The sequence below is a fragment of the Remersonia thermophila genome, chromosome 3 (genome assembly GCF_042764415.1).
Source record: "Remersonia thermophila strain ATCC 22073 chromosome 3, whole genome shotgun sequence".
In the NCBI taxonomy this organism is placed as follows: domain Eukaryota; kingdom Fungi; phylum Ascomycota; class Sordariomycetes; order Sordariales; family Chaetomiaceae; genus Remersonia; species Remersonia thermophila.
In genome coordinates, this window is record NC_092219.1 from 3,414,438 (window position 1) to 3,434,589 (window position 20,152).

The 20,152-nt window shown below is 57.8% G+C and overlaps 7 protein-coding genes across 7 annotated transcripts; 5 read left to right on the top strand and 2 right to left on the bottom strand.

The window, feature by feature from the left end:
* Positions 1–108: 108 nt before the first annotated feature.
* VTJ83DRAFT_3790 (uncharacterized protein) lies at positions 109–1,013 on the top strand (the record flags this gene model as incomplete). Its single annotated transcript, XM_071010207.1, has 4 exons — positions 109–489; positions 557–580; positions 673–758; positions 848–1,013. The coding sequence occupies 4 exons, from the start codon at positions 109–111 to the stop codon at positions 1,011–1,013; spliced, it is 657 nt and encodes a 218-aa protein (XP_070867668.1).
* A 2,398-nt stretch (positions 1,014–3,411) lies between these two features.
* Positions 3,412–4,734, top strand: VTJ83DRAFT_3791 (uncharacterized protein; the record flags this gene model as incomplete). Its single annotated transcript, XM_071010208.1, has 2 exons — positions 3,412–3,693; positions 3,769–4,734. The coding sequence occupies 2 exons, from the start codon at positions 3,412–3,414 to the stop codon at positions 4,732–4,734; spliced, it is 1,248 nt and encodes a 415-aa protein (XP_070867669.1).
* A 774-nt stretch (positions 4,735–5,508) lies between these two features.
* VTJ83DRAFT_3792 (uncharacterized protein) lies at positions 5,509–6,365 on the bottom strand (the record flags this gene model as incomplete). The annotated part of the gene is made up of 3 exons (XM_071010209.1): positions 5,509–5,595; positions 5,673–6,256; positions 6,320–6,365. The coding sequence occupies 3 exons, from the start codon at positions 6,363–6,365 to the stop codon at positions 5,509–5,511; spliced, it is 717 nt and encodes a 238-aa protein (XP_070867670.1).
* Positions 6,366–8,594: 2,229 nt separating this feature from the next.
* On the bottom strand, positions 8,595–10,029 carry VTJ83DRAFT_3793 (uncharacterized protein; the record flags this gene model as incomplete). The annotated part of the gene is made up of 2 exons (XM_071010210.1): positions 8,595–9,791; positions 9,850–10,029. The coding sequence occupies 2 exons, from the start codon at positions 10,027–10,029 to the stop codon at positions 8,595–8,597; spliced, it is 1,377 nt and encodes a 458-aa protein (XP_070867671.1).
* Positions 10,030–10,498: 469 nt separating this feature from the next.
* Positions 10,499–11,379, top strand: VTJ83DRAFT_3794 (uncharacterized protein; the record flags this gene model as incomplete). Its single annotated transcript, XM_071010211.1, has 3 exons — positions 10,499–10,622; positions 10,676–10,883; positions 10,938–11,379. The coding sequence occupies 3 exons, from the start codon at positions 10,499–10,501 to the stop codon at positions 11,377–11,379; spliced, it is 774 nt and encodes a 257-aa protein (XP_070867672.1).
* An 839-nt stretch (positions 11,380–12,218) lies between these two features.
* On the top strand, positions 12,219–15,464 carry VTJ83DRAFT_3795 (uncharacterized protein; the record flags this gene model as incomplete). The annotated part of the gene is made up of 1 exon (XM_071010212.1): positions 12,219–15,464. One exon carries the CDS (start codon positions 12,219–12,221, stop codon positions 15,462–15,464), a length of 3,246 nt encoding a protein of 1,081 aa, XP_070867673.1.
* A 1,395-nt stretch (positions 15,465–16,859) lies between these two features.
* Positions 16,860–18,916, top strand: VTJ83DRAFT_3796 (uncharacterized protein; the record flags this gene model as incomplete). Its single annotated transcript, XM_071010213.1, has 4 exons — positions 16,860–17,400; positions 17,463–17,847; positions 17,912–18,090; positions 18,171–18,916. The coding sequence occupies 4 exons, from the start codon at positions 16,860–16,862 to the stop codon at positions 18,914–18,916; spliced, it is 1,851 nt and encodes a 616-aa protein (XP_070867674.1).
* Positions 18,917–20,152: the final 1,236 nt, after the last annotated feature.

Consider the following 20,152-nt stretch of genomic DNA (forward strand, 5'->3'; position numbering starts at 1 on the left):
TCCCGATGATGCTGTACCTGCCCCCTCTCAGCCTGAGCACATCAAACGCCACCACCAACCGAACTCGCCATCGCATTCCATTCCGTCTGGGCTCGGATGCGCAACACGATGGCAGCAACTGACGCTTCTCTCGCATCGCCAAGCAGCAATGTTCTAGAATCAGCGATCCGGACCCAGATGTCCCTGGTATCATCGTTCGATTCTTGGCTAGCCAGCAACGCAACGGCGGCCCCTCCCGGACCGCTCCGCGATGTCATCGCCAAGGTGCAGCGGCGCCTTGACAGGTACAAGCGCTGGCTGGCGGCGGCGGTGGCGGCGGCGGCGAGCAAGACACCGCGCAACTTGTCAGAGGAGGAGGTCGACGGCCAGTCTTGGGACATGGAGGCACGCACGCAGGCCGACGACGGATCCATTCTCGTCACGGTCCCGGGCTCTGACAGGCCCATTCGAATCACGGCCAAAGAGAATGACGCGCAGGACCTGATAGGTGTATGTAATCTCGGGATCCCAAAGAAGCGAGTCCATTTCATCGCTAATGGTCCCGGCTTTGCCGCAGGTTATCGGTTCCATGGCCCAAATCGTATGCGTTTCCTTGCCGCGTCGTAACATGCATTGGCGCGCTTCGATTCGAGTTGCTGATGCTGGTGTGTTCATGTTTCCTTGGCGATGCAGTGTGCTTCTTTTGCCAAAGCAGAGACGGCCTTGCAGACCCTGATCCAAACTGTCGACGAGGCGGAGAAGGAGTCGTCACATTTAACGTAGGCACACCCAACCTACCAGAGATTTTCCCGCCCGAAACCGATCCATGGATCCAACCCGTCGTTAGTGCTGACATACAAGGCTGCAGCCAGGACCCTGATGTCACGGTCAAAGCGTACATTCGCAATCTTCAGGAGTACAACGAGGTCAAGGACATCGGGCAGCAGCTCATCAGCCTGGTTGCGGAGAACCGACGAGTGCCGGTCAGGGCGCTCTATGAAAGCAACGAGTTTGGCGTGGGCCTTCCTCAATGACGGGAAGGAAGTTGCCGAGATGATGGAGTCGCGGTCGGAGTTTTCTTGCATGCAGGACATGGTAGCGAGGGCGATGAATTGCATTGCAGGATTTGCCCCGGATAACGACTCTTCTCAGGACAAAACAAGGTTCATGCAAAAAAATGTACTCGCCTCTGGCACCTTCTCCGGATTAGTGTAGAAGGGTCGCACTGACGGCTAAATACATGCCAGACATCACCCAGGCTACATACGTCCAGCTTCTTGGTGAGTTTCGCCTTTTTGGGGAAACAGAAACAAAACAATTCCAAAACAGCGAGTGAGCCAGCGGATGATCTCGTGTTATTGCACGTGTTTATGCGGCCCCAAACACCGGCCGCGTCTGGGCCCAGTTCCCGAATCCCAGCAGCTTTGGTACCGTGAAGGCTGTGTTTTACAGCGCATCGTCAAGTAGATGCTCCGGTCAGGAGAAGTACATACGGTGTAGTGACATACGCAGTACATACCGTATCAATCAGCAGAAAACTTTTTTGCTCGCCATTTTATGCGCGGGATGGGGCAGCCGTAGAAAACCTTCTTTCAGGCATGGAATGGTTGCATGCCGGCGTAGCGAAAAACTGGGCCGCATGCTGGCGTTACATAAATAGTTAATCTTGTCAAACTCGCTCGCTTGCAGACGATGATCTTGGGCCCCGCGTCTTCGAAGCACCCTAGACCATAATAACCAGAGAGAATCCGGATGTGGCTAAGCAGGCCGACCGCGATGCTGGCTTGGTTCGTCTTGCCCTACTTTGTGAGCTATACATAACTACCATCCGCTAGTTAACTTACTCAGTCGTATTTGTAGTTCGCGAGCAGAAGCGGTCGAGAGTCCGGCGACCGGGGAAACAGAGCACAGTGCCGAAGACTCACACTAGTGTCGTGTAGAGAGGCGCTACACTGCACTAAAACAGACAGCATCATCCCTGGAGGCAAGTGGACTCTCCCGGGACTCGGGGTTTCAACCCGTCCTCCCGTCCAGCAATCACCCAAACGTTGCGGTTCAGCCGCGACCAACTGGACGGACGGGTAATCTTGTCTGACGGCCCAGAGTAGCATCGTAGGGATCGTTGGTAACTTGGTAAGGCGTCCTAGTTCAGGCGAACTACTTCATGGTTAGCTTGGTCTCGCGCCCCAAGACGCCAGGGGACTCCGGGCGCTCTGGATCGTTCGTCAAATTTTGTTTCAAGAACCGACCGAAGGCAGGAGAACAGGCGAGCTGCTCAACACGGTAGTCGGGACTTGCCACAGAGCAACAGAGCGGCGATCACTTTACTACAAACCTACAAGCAGCGGGAGTCTCCGTGGCGTGAGGTCCGAGGGTCATCTCAGGGGCCCTCATCGGTTGCCTCGACGAGATGCGCTAGGGAGGCCTTAGCGCTGCGCGGCTGGAGTCGAAGATTGTTCGGCATTGCCTGTTGGTAGCTGGGGGCACGGACCGAGGTGATTCTAGACCTGATCGGGATCCGATGCCAACGATACGACCGTCTCCCGATTTGGAGAGCAAAAGGTAAACATGTGTCTACGGCTCTTGGGAGATGTTTCTGGGGTTGGCATGGCATGGCAGCGACGATGATATCAACTGGAAAGCAGTTTTGTGGCCTCTGGCCATGAAGATTGCGGATCATGTACCCAGCTCCCATTGTCAAAAAGCAAATCGTAACGCAAACCGTTCCCTTTCTGCACGAAGAAAGGGGTCCTGACGAACCAGGGACCTTGTTACCCCAGACATGAAGGTGCCATGCATCATGACATCCCGGGGGGGGCGGCGCTCTGTTGCTGACTCGGTGACAGCCGCACGGACCTTCATCAGCAGTGGAACATCTCAGGCATTTCCGCGCTTGGCCTAGCTTGAGGGCTAGCTAGGGAACCTAACTTTTTGGTACGTAACCCTCTCCGGCAGCTCAGGGGTCTGCGACCTTGGTCCAAGCCTTTACGGGGAAATTCATGGCGTGTACGATCGTCCTGAGACTCCGGGTGCTGACAAGACTAGCAGGGACAGGGGCTCAACCGTTTTCCATCCCTCCGCATCTATCCCTTTTCATGGGACGCACGATGGCACCATGGATCGCCCAGAAAACAGAAAAGGAGTCAAGATCCCCCTTCCTCCTGTCTCGCCGTTGAGCTTGCTGTTGGGAAGTGCCTGGTGGTGGCTCGAAGGAAGATCTCCCGCGCCTGTTTTCCAATCCGTCGTTTGCTCGTCTCGACTCTTTTTCGTCACCCTAGTGTGTCTGTCAGCTACGGAGGGAACGACGAAGAGGAGACAGTGTGTTCACGCGACCCCTTCAACCGAGAACGGCACCTCAGGTTAGGTGCGGCAGGTCCCATCAGTTTTCATCATCAAGCCGAAGCACAACGAGATCGTCGAGCCGATTCCGATATGGACCCATCAGCAGCAGCAGGTCCCGGTGGCCCGCCCGGCGGTGCGCCCGGAGGCGCCCCCGGTGGTGGCCCTCCGGGTGGTGCTTTCGCCGGCCCCCCGGATCCCAGGTTCATCCCGGCGCCTCCTTCGCCGGCCGCTGAGAGCTTGGCGTACGCATTCGCCAAGGTTACCATCGCCCTGAACATCATCTCGTTCCTCCTGCTGCTGGCCCGCATCGCCACGCGGTCATTCCCGGCGTTCCGCATGGCTTGGGATGACTATCTGATCGTAGGAGCTTGGGTGAGTGTTCCCCTGAGAGGACGGCGGGGATGCTGCGTGTATATCGGTGCTGACGCGGTCATACCTTATGGGTAGGCCTTCATGTTCGCCAGCTCCGTTCTCCTCCTCCGGACGCTGCCATACGCCCTGGGCGGCGACCCCTCCACCTTCACCTTGGCCGACGTCATTGAGGCCAACCGTCTGGCCGTGCTCTCGCTTCCGCTCTGGGCGTGGTGCATGGCGCTCATCAAGATGTCGGTGTGCGCCATGTTGTTGCGCCTGCAGCAATCCGTCACCTGGCGCCGCTTCCTCTGGGGAATGATAGCCGCCACCCTTGTCGTCAGCGTCTACAACACGCTATTCCAGGTCCTGCAGTGCATCCCTTTGCACGCCGCCTGGGATCTCCTCGGCCTCGTCAAGGACGCCAAGTGCGTCAGCAAGGAAGGAATCCGCATCAACCTGATTTGCATCTCCGCCTTCAACATCCTAACCGACATCATCTCGGCCATGATGCCCGTCACCTTCCTCAAAAAGGTCCAGATCCCCCTCCGCGAGCGCATTGTCATCGGATTGCTCATGGCGCTGGGTCTCTTCGCTGCCGTCGCCTCTACCCTCAAGGCCGTTTACTCGGCCAATTTCGGCCGCACCGATGACTTCAACCTGGAAGGCATCACCGTCGGCACCTGGTCCGTCATCGAGGAGCATACCGCCTTCATCGCGGCTTGCATCCCGTGCCTGCGCTCGCCCTTCCAGCGCCTGCTCGAGCGCTGCGGTATCCTGACGCCGCGCGGCACGACAGTTGGCGCCTCGGGCGCGGTTCCCGCCAGTGGTGGCTACGGACGTATGACGGGGGACCGCGACGGAACGAACCTGCGCGGCGCCATCAGCATGCGCAGCATGAAGAGCACGGGCCATGGAAGCGGACAAAGCGAGGAGGATATCCTCTCAAGCCAGAAGGCGAAGAACGGCGAGATCTGGTGCACGACTGAGGTGAATGTCGAGGCCGCGGAAGGCAACGGCCGGGCAGTGAACATGCCGCGGAGGGACTGGGAAAACGTGTAGGCTGGATAACATGAGTGGTCGATTTTTTCTTTTTTTTTTTTTGCGTGCGGGACTGCTGGAGGGGACAAAACTCCGGATCGTCTTGGGTACTTTGGCATTTATCAAGTTGCCGTAGGGAATTTTATGTCTGAAGCTGCGCGGAAATAGATGGATTATTACCATTATGATGGCATCAGTTGATGTTACAACAGTTACGTGTGTCTTGGGAACATAGTAAATTACGTGATGTGTGAAGACTCTTCGAAAGCAAAGGCAACGTCACGAGCTACGCCCGCTCCTTGATGTGCGATAAGACGATAAGAGATAGCGAGGGTGGCGCTCAGTGGTCCGAGCGCCCAGACCTGGTTGGTCTGTGCACCCAGGTCCCTGGTGGGGTTTTATTCGCCACCGAGGGCCGTACTCTGGTTGTGTTCCCTCGCGCAACCACACCATCAATAGAACACCGGTAAGGTACGCGATCCAGCCCATGACAGGCAAGAAAGGTATCACTCGTTCAAACGGTCTACATCCACAAGGCACCGGATTAGATGTACCAAAAGAGTCAATATATACTATATCGAGCATCCCCTCTTCGTACCTGAGGAGGCCAACCCGCGTCTAAACTATTCACAAGAAGTTTCAAGAGAATATATGCCAGATGACACAACCCCGGAGCACAAAACAGGTTACTCCTGACCGGCCTCCCTGGACGCAAAGATATCCCCTCGCCTAGCATGCACTACACAGCACCACGCCATTCTCCACGCCGGCTAGATGCACCCAGTTGCCAAACGTTTAGCACTGGAAGACATCCGGGCCGGGGATGACGTAGTTGGTGACGGGCGGCCACCAGATGCTGATCTTGACGCCGGGGTCGGTGCCCTAAACAAAACGTGTTAGCCCTTTGATTCTTCCCAGGCTCTCGATGCTAGCATCGTGACCGCAGGAGTCCGACGTACCTTGTAAGCACCCGGGAAGCTGACGGTGTTGCTGGGCTTCTTGGTGCCGGTGCCGCCGACAACGTTGATCTGGGCGCACTCCATGTAGAACTGAGCGCCGGGGTAGTTGCCCGCGCCGTGGAGCGCGATCATCTCAGCACGCAGCAGGTACTGGCCGGGCTCGATGCACTCGGGGATCTTGATGTTGTGGCGGCCCTGGCCGTAGATGACGCGCTCGGTGCCCCAGGTGGTGCCATCGAAGCCTTCGTGCTGGATCTTGAACCAGCCGCCGCCGACGCCCGAGTCGGTCCTGGCGTCGTTGACCTTCTTCAGGTAGGCGAGAGTCGGGCCCTTGTGGCTGCTGTCCATGATGTCGTTGGGGGAGGTGCCCGTCGTGCTAAGCATGTACCGCCAGATGGCCGTCACGTTCTGGCCGGCCTGGACGGTGATGACCGTGTTGGTCGGGGAGGTGGGGTTCGGCGGGCCGTTGCAGGCGAGCGAGTTGGAGGTGACATCCTCGATGGGGCCGTTGTACGAGGGGACGCGGACGCCGTTGCCGGTGCCGTAGTTGACGCCGCCAACCTCGAGAGAGGTGAAGATGGTGTCTGGGAGGTAACGTCAGTCAGGTGCGCTCTAGAGCCAAGATCGGCGCGACCGGGGGCACTCACGGGCGCTGGCGGCACCGGCCAGCATCAGAGGAGCGAGGACCTTCATGGTTGCGGCTTGGCTGAGTGGTTAACGAGGCGAGGTGTGTCTGCAGTTGCAACGACCACGGCTAAGCTGTGCTGCTGTCACCTGGACCGTATCATCGTGTGGGAGACACGCCCTGTATTATATGCTCCCACCATCTCACGCCTCGCGGTCGTGCTTCCACGATTTTCCTTGCCATGCTTGTTGGCGAGGGACCTGTGGGGTCTGGGGATTCCTCCCTCCAACCCCTGTCTCAACGGCCGTGAGGTTGCACCCGGACTTAGCTCCCGGCGAAGTGGATGGCCAAGCTCCAACGGATCGCAAAACCTGTAGTTCATGTGAAGGCTTGCGCGTGGAGTGACGGCAATGCCGTGCTCGTCGAGAGGCGGAGGAGAGGCGGCAACCATGCCGAGTTGGTGCAGGCGCCGGCCATGCTGGGCGCACTCGAGCGGTCACACGGAGCCTGAAGGTCCGCACAATCTAATTTACACCCTCCGGCAGCCTTACCGATAACTCCTAGAGCGGCCGAGCCAAGCTTCTGGGCCTTCGTCAGCGGAGCCGCTGTTGGGCTTCCTGGCCTCCGTGCCGTGTCTTGGCCGGGGATGTGAGAGATGTTGTCACCGCCTTGACCGCCGTCACGGTCGAAATGGCAGATGTTTGGTCTTGATGTTCCTGGTTTCAAGGAGGCGGCAACCCCACGCCTCTTCCCGCTGACACCAGCGCACGGCGACGCGCTCAAGACGGACGGAGATGCTGGCCCCGCCCTCCGATTCCTGCGATCGGCGATGCAATGCCCCAACAACGCGGGGATTTACAGGTCAGGAAGGCTCATTGGGCCGGTGTCCGGCCCGGAGCGTCCAGGGCTTCCGGGGACGAGTGCTGTGATGGCGCCTCCTGGCCGGACCGTCGTCCGCCGAGCGGCATGTTACGAAATGCCTGCCTTCTGTACATACGCAATACACAGTATTGGCAAAGAGTCAACCCTCGCTTACAGTTGTTCAATGACCAGGCGGAGCGCGTCCGTCAGCATGAGTAAGTTGCAATTTCCATTGGAATCGTCAAGGGTGGGTGGATGGAGTAGATCCACTGGATCTCAAGGGACGCGATGAGGCGAAAGCCGACAACACCATCTCGCGTCCACACACGCTCACGCATATGGTGCATCGGAGGCTCAGATGCCGGAATCGGCGAGTAGATGTGAAAGAAGAGAGGACTGTGCCTTGTTTGACGGGCGCAATCCCCAGATGGGCAGGAGAAACAAACGAAAGGATAGGCGTTCAAGTTTAGCCTATTAACCGCCGCTGCGCTCTGCTGCCACAAGATCTTTACAAATCGCTGCGTCATTACGCGCTGCGATGTTTGGCAGTAACCTGAATGGCCTGACGGTTGCCCGAAAACCGGGTTCACAACCTGGCATTGGTGAAAAGGGGGCTAATCAATGCCGACCCACGACTGTGGTGTGTGATGTTGGTTCGATGACGAGAGGCGTCTGGCGCGGCAACAAAATGGCGCACTTCATTCTGCCCCGCGTTAATTTAATACTTACGGCTTCTCTAAGCTTCGTGACTTGTAGCCGATGAACAGATCTCTATTCTTTTCCATGCCCAGAGTCATCGCAATTTCAAGATTACGATAGGATGGAATCCAAAAACTCATCCAGTGTTGATTAGAAACCCCACCTGACAGTACAGACATGCTAGTTTTGTGGCAGTGCTTTAATTAGCAGGCCGAAGACGGAGGGGTCATGTTGGACATCTCATCTAATTACAGGGTGTTGTGGCGGAGAAGCAGCCGTCTTGGATCTCCGCTTTTGCTGTCGTACTAGAGCTATATGCCATATCTGCACAGTGGCCGACGATAGATCATCTTAGTCTTGACGGGAGCGCTCTCCAGATGCGGCCGTGGACGGACTACTTGTACGTCGTGTCCATCACGATTCTCACATCCACGCTTTTGGCATAACAGCAGCGGGGGCAGCTAGTGCGGCTTGTCTCGTTTATACAGCCTCGGAAGACCCATACCTTTAGCGAGGCAAGGGATCACATACGCATGTATATAGTAATGTGTAGAACAGCCACAGATATCCCCCCAATCACAGCCAATGTCTCCGGAACAGAAGCAGAAGCTCAGGATTGGGTCTCCTTTTTCACCACAGAAATGATTCAAGCAGTTAATCCCCTCCGCATGCATGATTGACTGCTGGTATACCCATTACTGGATTACACATTCCTGTCTCTCTTCCCATGGCTCAACTCAACTATAGACGCGTACCCTCGCAGTCTGGGATACCACTTCCACCAGAACTGGCACAAAAACAGTCACTGCCATGATCTGTCCAAACCCCCAGTCATCACCCTCATAGCTCTCACCCGTGGCCCGGGTCAGCTGCATCTGAAATGTTCGCAGCCGCCAGAACCCCCACAGCAAGGGCGCCGCAAGACACATCGGCACGGCCAGCACGGCAAACACCGCAGGCGGTCTCCAGCACGCGGCAAATGCACCACGAACCGCGATCATCATAGCCACGCCCTCGTCACGGGGTGGACCATCTCTGATGTTTCCACGTCTCGTCCTTCTTGCAGCCCCTTGGTCTTCCTCGTGTTGCTCCTCTTGACCCTCAGCATCCGACCCATCTTCTCTTGGCCTCCCATCATACGGGGGATAAAAGCACACCCTATGCAATACCGAGCGCACCAGCAGACCCAGCGCGAAGAGTAGCACCAATACTGAGCTTGCCAAGTGTGCCGCGCCGAGGACCGAGCTCTCCCTCTCAGTCAGCCACTCCACGCCTGCGCCCTCCCCGTCGCCAAAACACAACCTGGACAAGGCTTTCCACTCCTCCATTGTGGGTTTTGGCACACCGCCATCCCCTCCGCCGTCTCCACCGTCGCTGCCTATCTCAGCCGGCGCCCAGACACGCACCGAGTGTGAGAGAAACGGATAGGCAGACGCAATCACGCTCACGGCGAAGAGGGCTTTGCGAACGATCGTACGGGGGCCGTCCTCACGCACACGTGGCTGCTGCTGTTGTCCCAGTCCCCATCCCCGTCCCTGCAGTTGATGATCCTGCCCCTGAGGGCGAGGCCCCCCATCGCTTGGAAATCTTACAATCGACCTTGGTGCAAACGACAGCACCGCAACGGGATACACCAGGGGCAATACCGTCGCAGCAGAGGCTAGCGCAGCGGCGCGGGCGTCGTAGTCACCGACGAAAAAAGCCCGCGGTGAGCCCGCAGGGGCCCAGTCTTTGGGGACGAGGACAACGGTGGTGGCGGCGGCGATGGCGAGGGCGAAGTAGACGGCTGCGTCGAAGAAGGCGGCTAGGGCAGCGGTTAGGATGGTTTGGAGGGCGGCTTTGCTGCGTCGGGAGAGGCGGAGGAAGGGGGTCAGGAGGAGGAGAAGGGAGAGGAGCGGCCCGAGAAAGTTGGAGAGGGTATAACCTATGGCGACCTGTGGAGGGTTAGCGGTGCGGAAGGGCGAAAGGAGGGGGATGGAGACCGCCGCGTACGCCGATGCCCGAGATGTCTGGCACCCCGTATCCCCACAGAGCGCCGCAGATCGGGACCCGGCACTGCTGGAGTGTTTCGTTGAACGAGGTCCTGCTCCGCACTTCGTCCAGGTATGTTCCAAAGTTGCGGAAGGCCTCCAAGCCTGTACAGTCCATGAACGCGACAAGGTCGGCTGTCATGATTGCGGATCATCACATATGATTCCGCGATGACACCGAACTTGGTGTGCTTGTTTGAGCTTATGTTGGAAGCATGTCCAAGACACCCCGTGTGGTCGGTCTTATCAGGGGAACCAGCCGCACTCGTAGCATCGGCCAGGCAAGGCTTGGCCTTTTCAGCCTCATTCGCCATATCGACCCAACACAGCTGCTTGGTACGCCTGAGCTGAGCTTCAACCTGCATTAGCGGCATCGACCACCCGACTTTGAGCGATGCGCATGAACTGAGCTTGCAGCCGCGTGGCGTCCAATGAGAATGACAGGCTCGGTGCTTCCTGGAACCCCTGAATGAGTACTGCGTAAATACTGCGTAGGCATCGTATGAACTAGGACCTTAAATTTCCCTTCCGTCATCTTCAGTCGTGATGAAGCTACTACCGAGGAGACTTCTCGCCCTTGAAGTTTCATCCTCGTGCTGGGCTGCGTCGCGATGGATATTGCACCGACACGTGGTGTGACGGCTACCGGCATGGCCATCACACCACCCCCGTCCATCCGCGGGCCCAAAAGAAAATGGGCACGGCAAAAAGAGCTCGACACGTGCGGAGTGGAAGGTAAGCCGGCTCCCTTGAGCGGCGGACGAGACGATTTTGACCCGACATTGTAGCAACGGATTTGGATCGCGGGTTGGTCTGCCGTGGCGATCGGACTTGCGCAACTGCGCCAACGGCCATTGGTACCGCCTTAACGCAAACTCGCCTGTTTGTTTTTTGTTGTGAGTTGAGCGAAGATGAATGCACACCGCCTTATACGGCATGTATCGACTCGTCCGACGTTGGGACGTTCTTAACTTCAGACCCAAACGCCCTTACCTGGTAGGCTTTTCTCTGGAATTGTGATTAAAGCCTCACCATCTGATGATAGACTAGCACCGCTGCCGGCTCGACGCTCTGCCAGACATGGAGTTGGGTTTCGGATGGGGCGCTTGGGTTCGGCTGTGGCAGGACGGGCGGTGTCATACCGATATTGCCCGAGCCTACCTTGACAACTTCAAGCACGACATCTACTGGGAAGACCACCACCAGAGCCACTACTCCAGGCACTGCATCTCCCACAGATGACGCACCCCCAACGCTTACGGGGGGTGTAGGCCCATCCCAGCCTGGGTACAGCGCCCCGCTGAACCGGGATACCGCGATCGGTATCGCGGTTGGTGTTGGGCTTCCCGTGGTCATTGTTATTTGCCTTGGCATCTTTTTGGTGTACAATCGCAGGCAACGGAAGAAGGCTGCGGCGCAGCAGAATACGCAACCGTCGCTGCAGGGTACGAACGCGGCAGTAGAGACGAAGCATCGAGTGGCAACCTGGTAAGTTAGGGTCAACGGAAGGGATAGGACCTCACGGCATTTGCAGCATCAGTTCCTAGGGTACAGAGGCATCGCAGGACTGGCTGTGGGACATGGACAAGGGGAAAATAAGCGTCTTGAAGGATGAGCAGCCTCGCGCCGGGTTGTTGAGGCAGCGTGTAATCTTGTTATTTTTTCGGGATAGCTTGAGACCTGGACATTTCCTCATTGCAGCACACATGAGAACATATATGGACTGGGCCTGGGCGGTGGTAAGTGAAGCACCGTCGTTGCGTTGACCGGGAGGATCAACAACCTAGTAGTAAGTCGGTCAAGTTGAGCGTGTGACCCGCGAAAGGTAATCTGCCTTTGTCAGGTGGGCACAGAGGCAACTGTGGACCCTTCCTATAAGAGGATTAGCGCAACATGGACAGGGTTGCTCCAAATAAAGGTCAGGTCCCTGGCTGCCCCACCGATGACATGCCTTATGCATCCCACCACAGCCGGCGTCATCAATGCCTCGATGGCTCGGAGCTCATGCACAAGCAGACGCCTTCGATTTGATGGTTCTTCGACCAACTTGACTCTGTCAATACCCATACGTGTTCGCTGAGATCACACCGTCTGCAGCCAGCGGCCATGCAGCCACCAGTTGCCAAGCCTCCTCCTACAACATAGCCCCGCTGTCCGCGCTGCTTGACTCGAGAATCCGTTTCTCAGACATGTCCCGAATGCGACCTTGTTGACCGAAGCCCCCGAAATCCACTCGACGTTTTGACACGGCGTCTTAACAGCGCACCGAGATACACAGAGCCTCTGTGTTTCTTTTTTGCTTGTTAACCCGCCTCGCATCCCCAGGCCGCCATGGCCTCGTCTGGGACACCTCCGCACTCCCCGATGCCGGACACGCCCGACCCGCTCTCGACGAACGCATACTCCCTCCACCGAGCCGTGCGTGCCCGTCGCGCCGAGTATATCCGAAGCCACCGTTTGCGCATCAAGATTGGCACCTGGAACGTCGCCGCGTGCCCCGGCACCGACAAGGACCTGGCGCGGTGGTTTGTTGATGGCGAGGGCCTGGATCCCGCGCTCGGCTCATCCTCAAAGCCCCCAGATGCTGGAGCTCCAGAATGGACCGGCTTCAACCGGGGTTCTTCAACGCCCCAAGATGACGAAGCTATCCAACTTGCCGGCGACAAGATCGGCCTGTACGTGCTGGGACTCCAGGAGGTTAACGTCCTCACGGCCCCAAGCCAGTACATGACGTGGATCTACGGAGCCGACGAGGAAACGCCTGCCAAATGGAAGGAGGCCGTGGAGGCAGCTCTGCCCGAAGGATACCAGCTTGTCGTCTCGGAACTTCTCGCCGGAATGCTGCTTCTCGTCTATGCCTCCCCAGAAATCGCCCCGATTGTGAGCAACGTCAGCACCAGCGCCGTTGGCGCCGGAGCCCTTGGGTACTTGGGCAACAAGGGCGGCGTGTGCGCCCGCATCGTTTTGGGCGAGGCCACCCAGCTGGTGTTTGTCAATTCGCACCTGGCGAGCGGCGTTGAAGACTATTATCTGGAACGCCGCATTGGCCAGGTCGAACAAGTAGTGGCCCAGGCTCGCTTCGAGCCTCTTGTTATCTCAGGCGTTGCGGAGGAGGAATCAACAAAGCTCGGTGACGAGGACTTTGCCTTCTGGTTTGGCGACCTGAATTTCCGTCTCGACCGCCTGCCTGGCGACGACATCCGTCGCTTGCTGATGCTTCACACTCGAGGCGAATACGACCTGTCTAAAAAGGGCCTGCGTCGGGAGAGCTCCCTTGACGGTGAGCCCATCGTTGTTCACCACGAGGTTTCTAACGGGAATGAGGAGCCCGACGCGCAGCAAAAGCAACCTCCCGAGGCCGGAGATGGCGACGATGACTCTCTAAACCTTCCCGACCCCGACGAGTTCCCTGAGAATCCCCATGACGACCCGGCATCGCTCCAATCTACCCTTGACTCGTTGCTCCCACACGACCAGCTGAGACGCATGGTCAAAGAACGCAAGGTGTTCCACGATGGGTGGCGTGAGGGTCCGATATCCTTCCTGCCGACCTATAAGTACGACGTTGGCACCGTCGCCCTGTTCGACTCAAGTGAGAAACGCCGTCCACCAAGCTGGTGTGACCGCATCCTGTATCGCACACGCCGAGATCTCGAAAAGCATATCCAACAGGTTCAGGAGGAGGAAGCGCGGCGTAGGCGGGACGAGGAGCTCAAGGCCCGGGGCGTCGGAGAAGATGACGACGAGGATGTGTTGTTTTCTTACGATCCAGAGACCGACGGCGAAGAGCAGCCCAAGCCGCAGACCGTGGGATACGATGAATACGATGATGCCGACGATGGACAGGGCGATGGCCAGGGTCCTGACCAGGCCTCCAGCAGGATACACCTCGAGCTTTACACGTCCCACCAGAGGATCACTTCCTCCGATCACAAGCCAGTCAGCGCCATCTTCCACATTCACTTCGACGCTGCAGTCCCCGAGCTCAAGGCCAAAGTTCACGCCGAGGTCGCCCGCCTTCTGGACCGCGCAGAGAACGAGGGCCGGCCCGTTGTCACGGTGGTTTTGGACCATCATGACGGGCGTCCTGCGCAGGGCGGCTCCGAATCATCCGCTCCACAAGTCGACATGGGCGACGTTGAGTTTCTAAAGAAGTATACTGCTTCGCTTACCTTGGCCAACACTGGCGGCGTGCCGGCGACGGTATCCTTCGTCGAGAAGCCTGGCGCGGAGGATTCCGGAGACGAGTCGAACCAGGTACCGTGGCTGACCACCTCTTTTGTTCACGCCGAGACTCCTGGGGATGACCCCGAGTCCGTGGACCTGGAAAAAGAGGTTACATTGCAACCGGGTGAGACCCTGGGTGCCGTGTTGGATGTCCTGGTCGACGACGTCAGATACGCCAGGATGTTGAACGAGGGCGAAGCGGCCCTGGAGGATGTCTTGGTTCTGCGGGTCGCCAACGGCCGCGATCACTTCATCCCGGTTCGGGCGTCGTGGTCCCCGACCTCCGTTGGTCGCTCGGTCGAGGAGCTCATTCGGGTTCCTGACGGCGGCATCCGTTCCTTGGCCCGCTTGTTGTTGGAAGAGCGCGGCAAACTTGGCGCTATCCCTTACAGCCTTCCAGTCCACCGCCCAGCGCCTAAGGAATTGTTCCGCCTCACGGAAGCTGTTGAGACCATGACCCAGCGAGTCGTGGCCGAGTCTCAAATGCTTGACGATCTCATCATTCCGGCTGAGCCCGGCTGGCCATTTGACGAAGATGCTTGCGTCTCGGCAGACTCGGACACGCGGAGGGCCCACGTGGTTTGCATCCTCCGCGCCTTGGACCTTGACCAACCGGTCCAGACAGCGTTTGCTCCCGAGACCCCGGCCTTGGAGCGTCTTGAAGCTGTTGCCCAAACCCTGCTCCTCTTTCTTCGCGGCCTCACTGACGGTATCATCCCGACCCCGCTCTGGAACCGTATCGACCAGGCCGCACTCTCCATCCCGGCCCTGGCCAACCCCTCCACCAGCACCAACGTTAGCGCCATCCCACCAACTATCGACGATACCGCTCTTGACAACGACCGCACCACCGTCCTCGACATACTCCAGTCTGCGCCCAACCACAACATCTGCTTTGTCTTCCTAACCACCACCCTCGCTCGCATCGTCTCGGAGCTATCACCCCTTACGAAATCTGAATGGGATGCACTTAGAAATGACCCTCCCACCTCGCCGACCGCGGTGTCGTCGTCAGCGGCCTCCGTGGCGTCTTCCTCCATTTCCACAACCTCCAGCGCCTCCTCCGGGGCGGCAGCCGTCGCCCGCGGCATCGGCGGCGTGTTGGGCGGTGTGGGAAGGAAGTCGCTCAGTCTGGTACGGCGGAACACGGTGGGTACCAACGCGCAGGCGATAGCGGCGCTGGAGAGAAGGAGAGCGAGGGAGAAAAGGATTGCGGAGGTGTTTGCGGATGTCGTCTGTCGCAGTGGCGGGTTGGATGGTGCAGAGGGGAAACTGGGTGTGAAGGAGAGGAGAATTGCGGAGGCGAGGAGGCGGGCGGTGTTGGAGTTGTTTTTGATGAGGAGGGAGTGATGCGTTAGTTGAGCCCTGGTACTGCGCCTGGCCTTTTTCCTGTTTGTCGGCGAGAGAGTGACTAGAAGGTGTTTTATGGTTGGCGTTCAAAGTCAGGAGATGGGGGCGTGGGATGGGGAGGTACTTAAATCTATAGTACATGGCGTTTCGCAGTGCGTCGAATTGGCGGTGAGAGAGAATTACAATGCCGTTGCCTGAGATTCAGCAGTAAGGGTAGGTAGGTACTTAGTTAGTCATGGAGAAATGCGCACACCACGTCTGAAGCATCAAGCCTTCACAGAATTACATCAAGAATACCTCAGCATAATATGCCCCCGGGTACCAGTGAATAACAATGATGCGGAAGACACCGTCTATGGCTCCCAGCCTTGCGCAGCTGCACTTTCGTTGCTCATGGTCCATCTCCCCTGGGGAGAAGCCTGGTGCACAGGCAATTTGTGCCTTCATTGCGGCGGGCGTTGTTACCACTCAGTATTTCTTGATGTCGAGGGGATCCCGGAGACGTTACAGTTCATAGCTAGGTCCTGATACTTTCACGCCAAGTGTATGTGGAGGATTGCTTGAACAGTGGGTGGAGTACTATGATGATATCTATATATTACCTTCTGGAAACCTGCTTGGCCGAACGTCGGCCGTACCTCATGATACTCCTGCGCTACCCTCTTGAGTGACGTAGACCATTCAATCAACATTAATTACGTCAAAGGCTACGACGCGATGGGACATCGAAAGGTCAAAGACCTTGGAAGGTCTGGTCAGCGAAAGTGCCTACCACTGGAGCGTAATACCGTGGGGTTGACTCGGCCAACATGGGGCAGGCCAGTGCGTGGGCCCAACGCACAGAAGCGAGATTTATTTGCCCGGAGGATAGTAATATACTTTGCTATTTCCAGGAGACACAATCTATCCAGCTTGGCGTCCATTACCCGGATCTATGTACCGCCTGCCGGGACGAGAACCTGGGATGCTACCCTGGGTAAGGAGACGCATATCGGGATGACGACGCAAGGCCGGCCGGATCGAACCCGGCCCTTGGTTCTCCGCACACCGTGGAACTGACATGGCACGTTAGCTGTCATCAGGAACGACACTATGCAGGCCATGCCGGGCAAAGTCCCGAGACGACTGGTGTCGGTAGGATCCATGAGTCCAGACCCCTCCTTGAGGCGTCCGTGTTAAATTGTTGATGCTGTCACGAGCGCACGAGGTGAGCTCCGAGGTTTCGTCCGTCAGTGCAACATTCCGCCAGCTCCAGCGGTCGTTGACCGATTGGATTTAGGTATATCAGTCGAGGGCCCTGTGTTAGCTTCTGAGGCTCAGTATTCAAAGTGTGTTTATGTAGACCATCTGAGCCTGGCCGCTGTTCAGAGCTTACACCAGCCCTCCGCCGTGAGGATGAAGCCAGCCCAGGGTCTGCTTGGTCTGACGGCCCTCCTACCCTTCGTCGCGGCCAGAGCGAACTGTCCTCTCTATGGCCCTCTGCTACCTTTGCCGAAGAACCTACTCCTTGAGCCAGCCATTTACGGCGTCGCAGGCGCTCTAAACGACGTCTTTCATAACGCCATCGACAATGACACAAGCACTGGGTCCGAGCGTTTCTCGTACGCCGTCGAGGTCTTTTCTGGCAGCGAGGACCGACCGCTGTGGGCGCGGTATTGGACCGCGCCGAACCTGGCTACGCTGAACACAACGGGCGTCAGGGAAATTGATGGAAACACTGTGTTTCGGATCGGGAGCGTGACCAAGATCTATACGGTGCTGGCGTTCTTAGCCACTGTCGGTGACGGTGTCTGGAACGACCCGGTGACCAAGTACGTGCCTGAGTTGGCAGAGATTGCTGCAAAGAACATGGGGAGATCGCCCATCTATGCGACAGACTGGGAATCCATCACGGTCGGTTCCTTGGCGAGTCAGACATCAGGATTGATACGGGATTGTAAGCCGCTGCACCCACAGCTCGCGTTCGCGAGATGCATCAGAGTCGCTGATCCAACTTAGATGCGCTCCTCGGTGAGCTCAGCTACCAGATGAACCTCACAGACCTCCATCCGCTCGGCTTCCCACCGCTCCCCCTGGAGTCATTCCCGCCATGCGGAAGTTGGCCAACCTGCAACCGGACACAGCTGTACGAAGGCCTTTCGCGGCTCCCACCGTCGTTCCCGCCCTTCGTCACGCCCGCCTATTCGGATCTGAACTTTGTGCTGCTGGCCCACATCGCGGAGCAGATTACAGGCAAGCCTTGGAAGCAGCTGCTCGAAGACTCGGTTCTGAAGCCGCTTGGGCTGAAACACACCTTCTACGAGACCCCAGAGGATGAGCTGGGAGTTATTCCGGGGTCGCGATTTGCGACGTCGTGGGCGGGCAATCTAGGGGAAGAGTCGGCGTAAGTGTCTTGAAGCTTGGCGTCGTGAGACCGAACGTGCCCTAAAGTCATCGTTGGCGTGCAGAACCGGCAACATGTACACCTCGGCCAGTGATATGTCGGCCTTTGGCCGCGCCATCCTCCGGTCGACGTTGATCAAGCCGGCCATGACCAGGCGATGGCTGAAGCCGGCGTCCTTCAGCTCCGACCCCCGGGCTGCGGTCGGCATGCCTTGGGGCATTCGGCGAGTTCAGTTGGAAAAGAGTAAGCGTTCCCATGTCGAAATCACGAGAATCGCCCCGGCCCCAAAGGTTGCCTTAGCTCACCGGAGTCAACCTGCCCAGACGGAACCTACCAATTTGTCCACACGTTCAACAAACTCGGCAGCATCGGCTCCTACAGCGCCATGCTCGCTCTCATCCCCGAGCTAGATCTGGGCTTTTCGATCCTCGCAGCAGGTGTGGTCCCCGCCGGCTTACCGACCGGCATCGCCGAAGCTCTCAGCGAAACATACATCTCCACAATGACTTGGATTGCCCGCTCTCAAGCAACTGCCACCTACGCGGGCCGCTACGTGCACGAGAGCCTCCTGGCGCTGGAGAACGGCAGCGACACGCTACCAAAGATGGACAACGACACGGCGCCGTTCCTCAACTCCTCCCTCACCATCACCGTCGACCCCTCCGTCCCTGGCCTGGGCGTGGAAGCGTGGTTCTCCAACGGCACCGACATGTCCCTCGTTGCGACTGCCATCACGGCCAACGTCTCCAGCGAGTACTTTGCGATGCTGCAGCCATCCGTGCGGTTGTACCCAACCGGCCTGGAGGAGACATCCGGAGGGAATGAAACATTGCCCGACGGGCGGGTGGTGGCAAGGAAGGTGGCATTCAAGGCCGTGTTTGAGGATATTTCGGCGCCGGACATGCCAGGCGGAAACTACGTCACGGAGTGCGCATCGTGGGTGGGTGTCACGGGCGTGGTGTATGGGTCGATCCCCCTGGATCTATTCGTGTTTGAGTTTGGGGAGGATGGGAAGGTAGTGGCGGTGGTGAATGAGGGGCTGAGGGTGCGATTGGTGAAGGTGGGTTGATGGAAATGGAAGGCGATTGTGTACTCAGAGAGAGAAGGACGAATGCCCATGCGTGATCATCAGGGGCGCTGTACAGACTAGCAACGAGGTGCGCATTGCGAGTAGGAGAGCCGGTAATACAAATACATCATCAAACGCCGACCCCTTTGCTCGTGGCCTATCTTGGGTGTCCTCTTGAGGTAATACCGAAAGCAAGACAGGTCCCTGAGACAGGCACATGCCAATATAAGCATCTGCAATTCGGCTTGAAAGAAGTTCCCTAAGCATCTGAATTGTCTTCAGGAGCCAGCCCTCAGACCTTCTTCTCCTTCCCCTTTCCGTGGCCCTGCCGTCTCACTCTGAACCACACGAGTCGCCTAGCTACGGGTCCTTTGTGGCAAGACGGCGCGGATTTCACTGCGACGGGGCTGCGCAGCGGAGCCTTGGGTGTGTCATGAGCCCACGAGGGGAGGAGCCCCTTCTCCTCCAGAGCCGCGAGGGAGGGCCACTGGTAACATGACTATCGTGTACCCCAAGCAAATCATAGCAGTTCTTGAGTTCGGCTCGCATCAACAGAACGCTGTTGTTGAGAGCGTTCTTTCTTTGGACATGCTCGTCAAGTATTCTGGCGGCGCGTTCAACGAGAGGCGCCCACTCCTGAACAATGCGGGGGATTTGCCTGTTGTGAAGTCTGCACATGGATATCCGGGCCAGGTTTCTGAGGTCGTCTCGCGTGACCTTGCTCGGCGTGTTGGCGGCCATCTTGCTCTGCTGAGCCATGATGGGATCGGCGGCTTCGCCCTCCTTCCACCCGCACCGGGCGTTGTTTTTACTCGGAGCCAGGGCGATGCACTGGACCGTCTTGGAGGTGTAGGCGTCAGTGATCTTGAGGCTATTGAACCATAAAACGTGGAAAAGCCCCGGGCTTCATGTCTCGCACTGCGTCCTCAACCATGTTATGGCGCAGGAACGTTGATAGATGATTACATCGCCGCCTCTCACTGGTCGTGGACGGTTCTGATAATCCAGCTCCAGTGCCCGATGTTCACCGTAACGTCGCGTCCATACTATGGTTGACCTCCTGAGAAGTCTCTGTGCCGGCCAGCACTTGATACATTTGTGCCATCAGGCCCGCTTCCACGAAGATGGCTGCAGCCACCGGTGCCGAGGGACCCAGAGACATGTACGATAGCTATCTAGCTCGGATATTATGACATGTGCAATTCTATGCCCCCACCATAGTTGGACCCGTGCAGA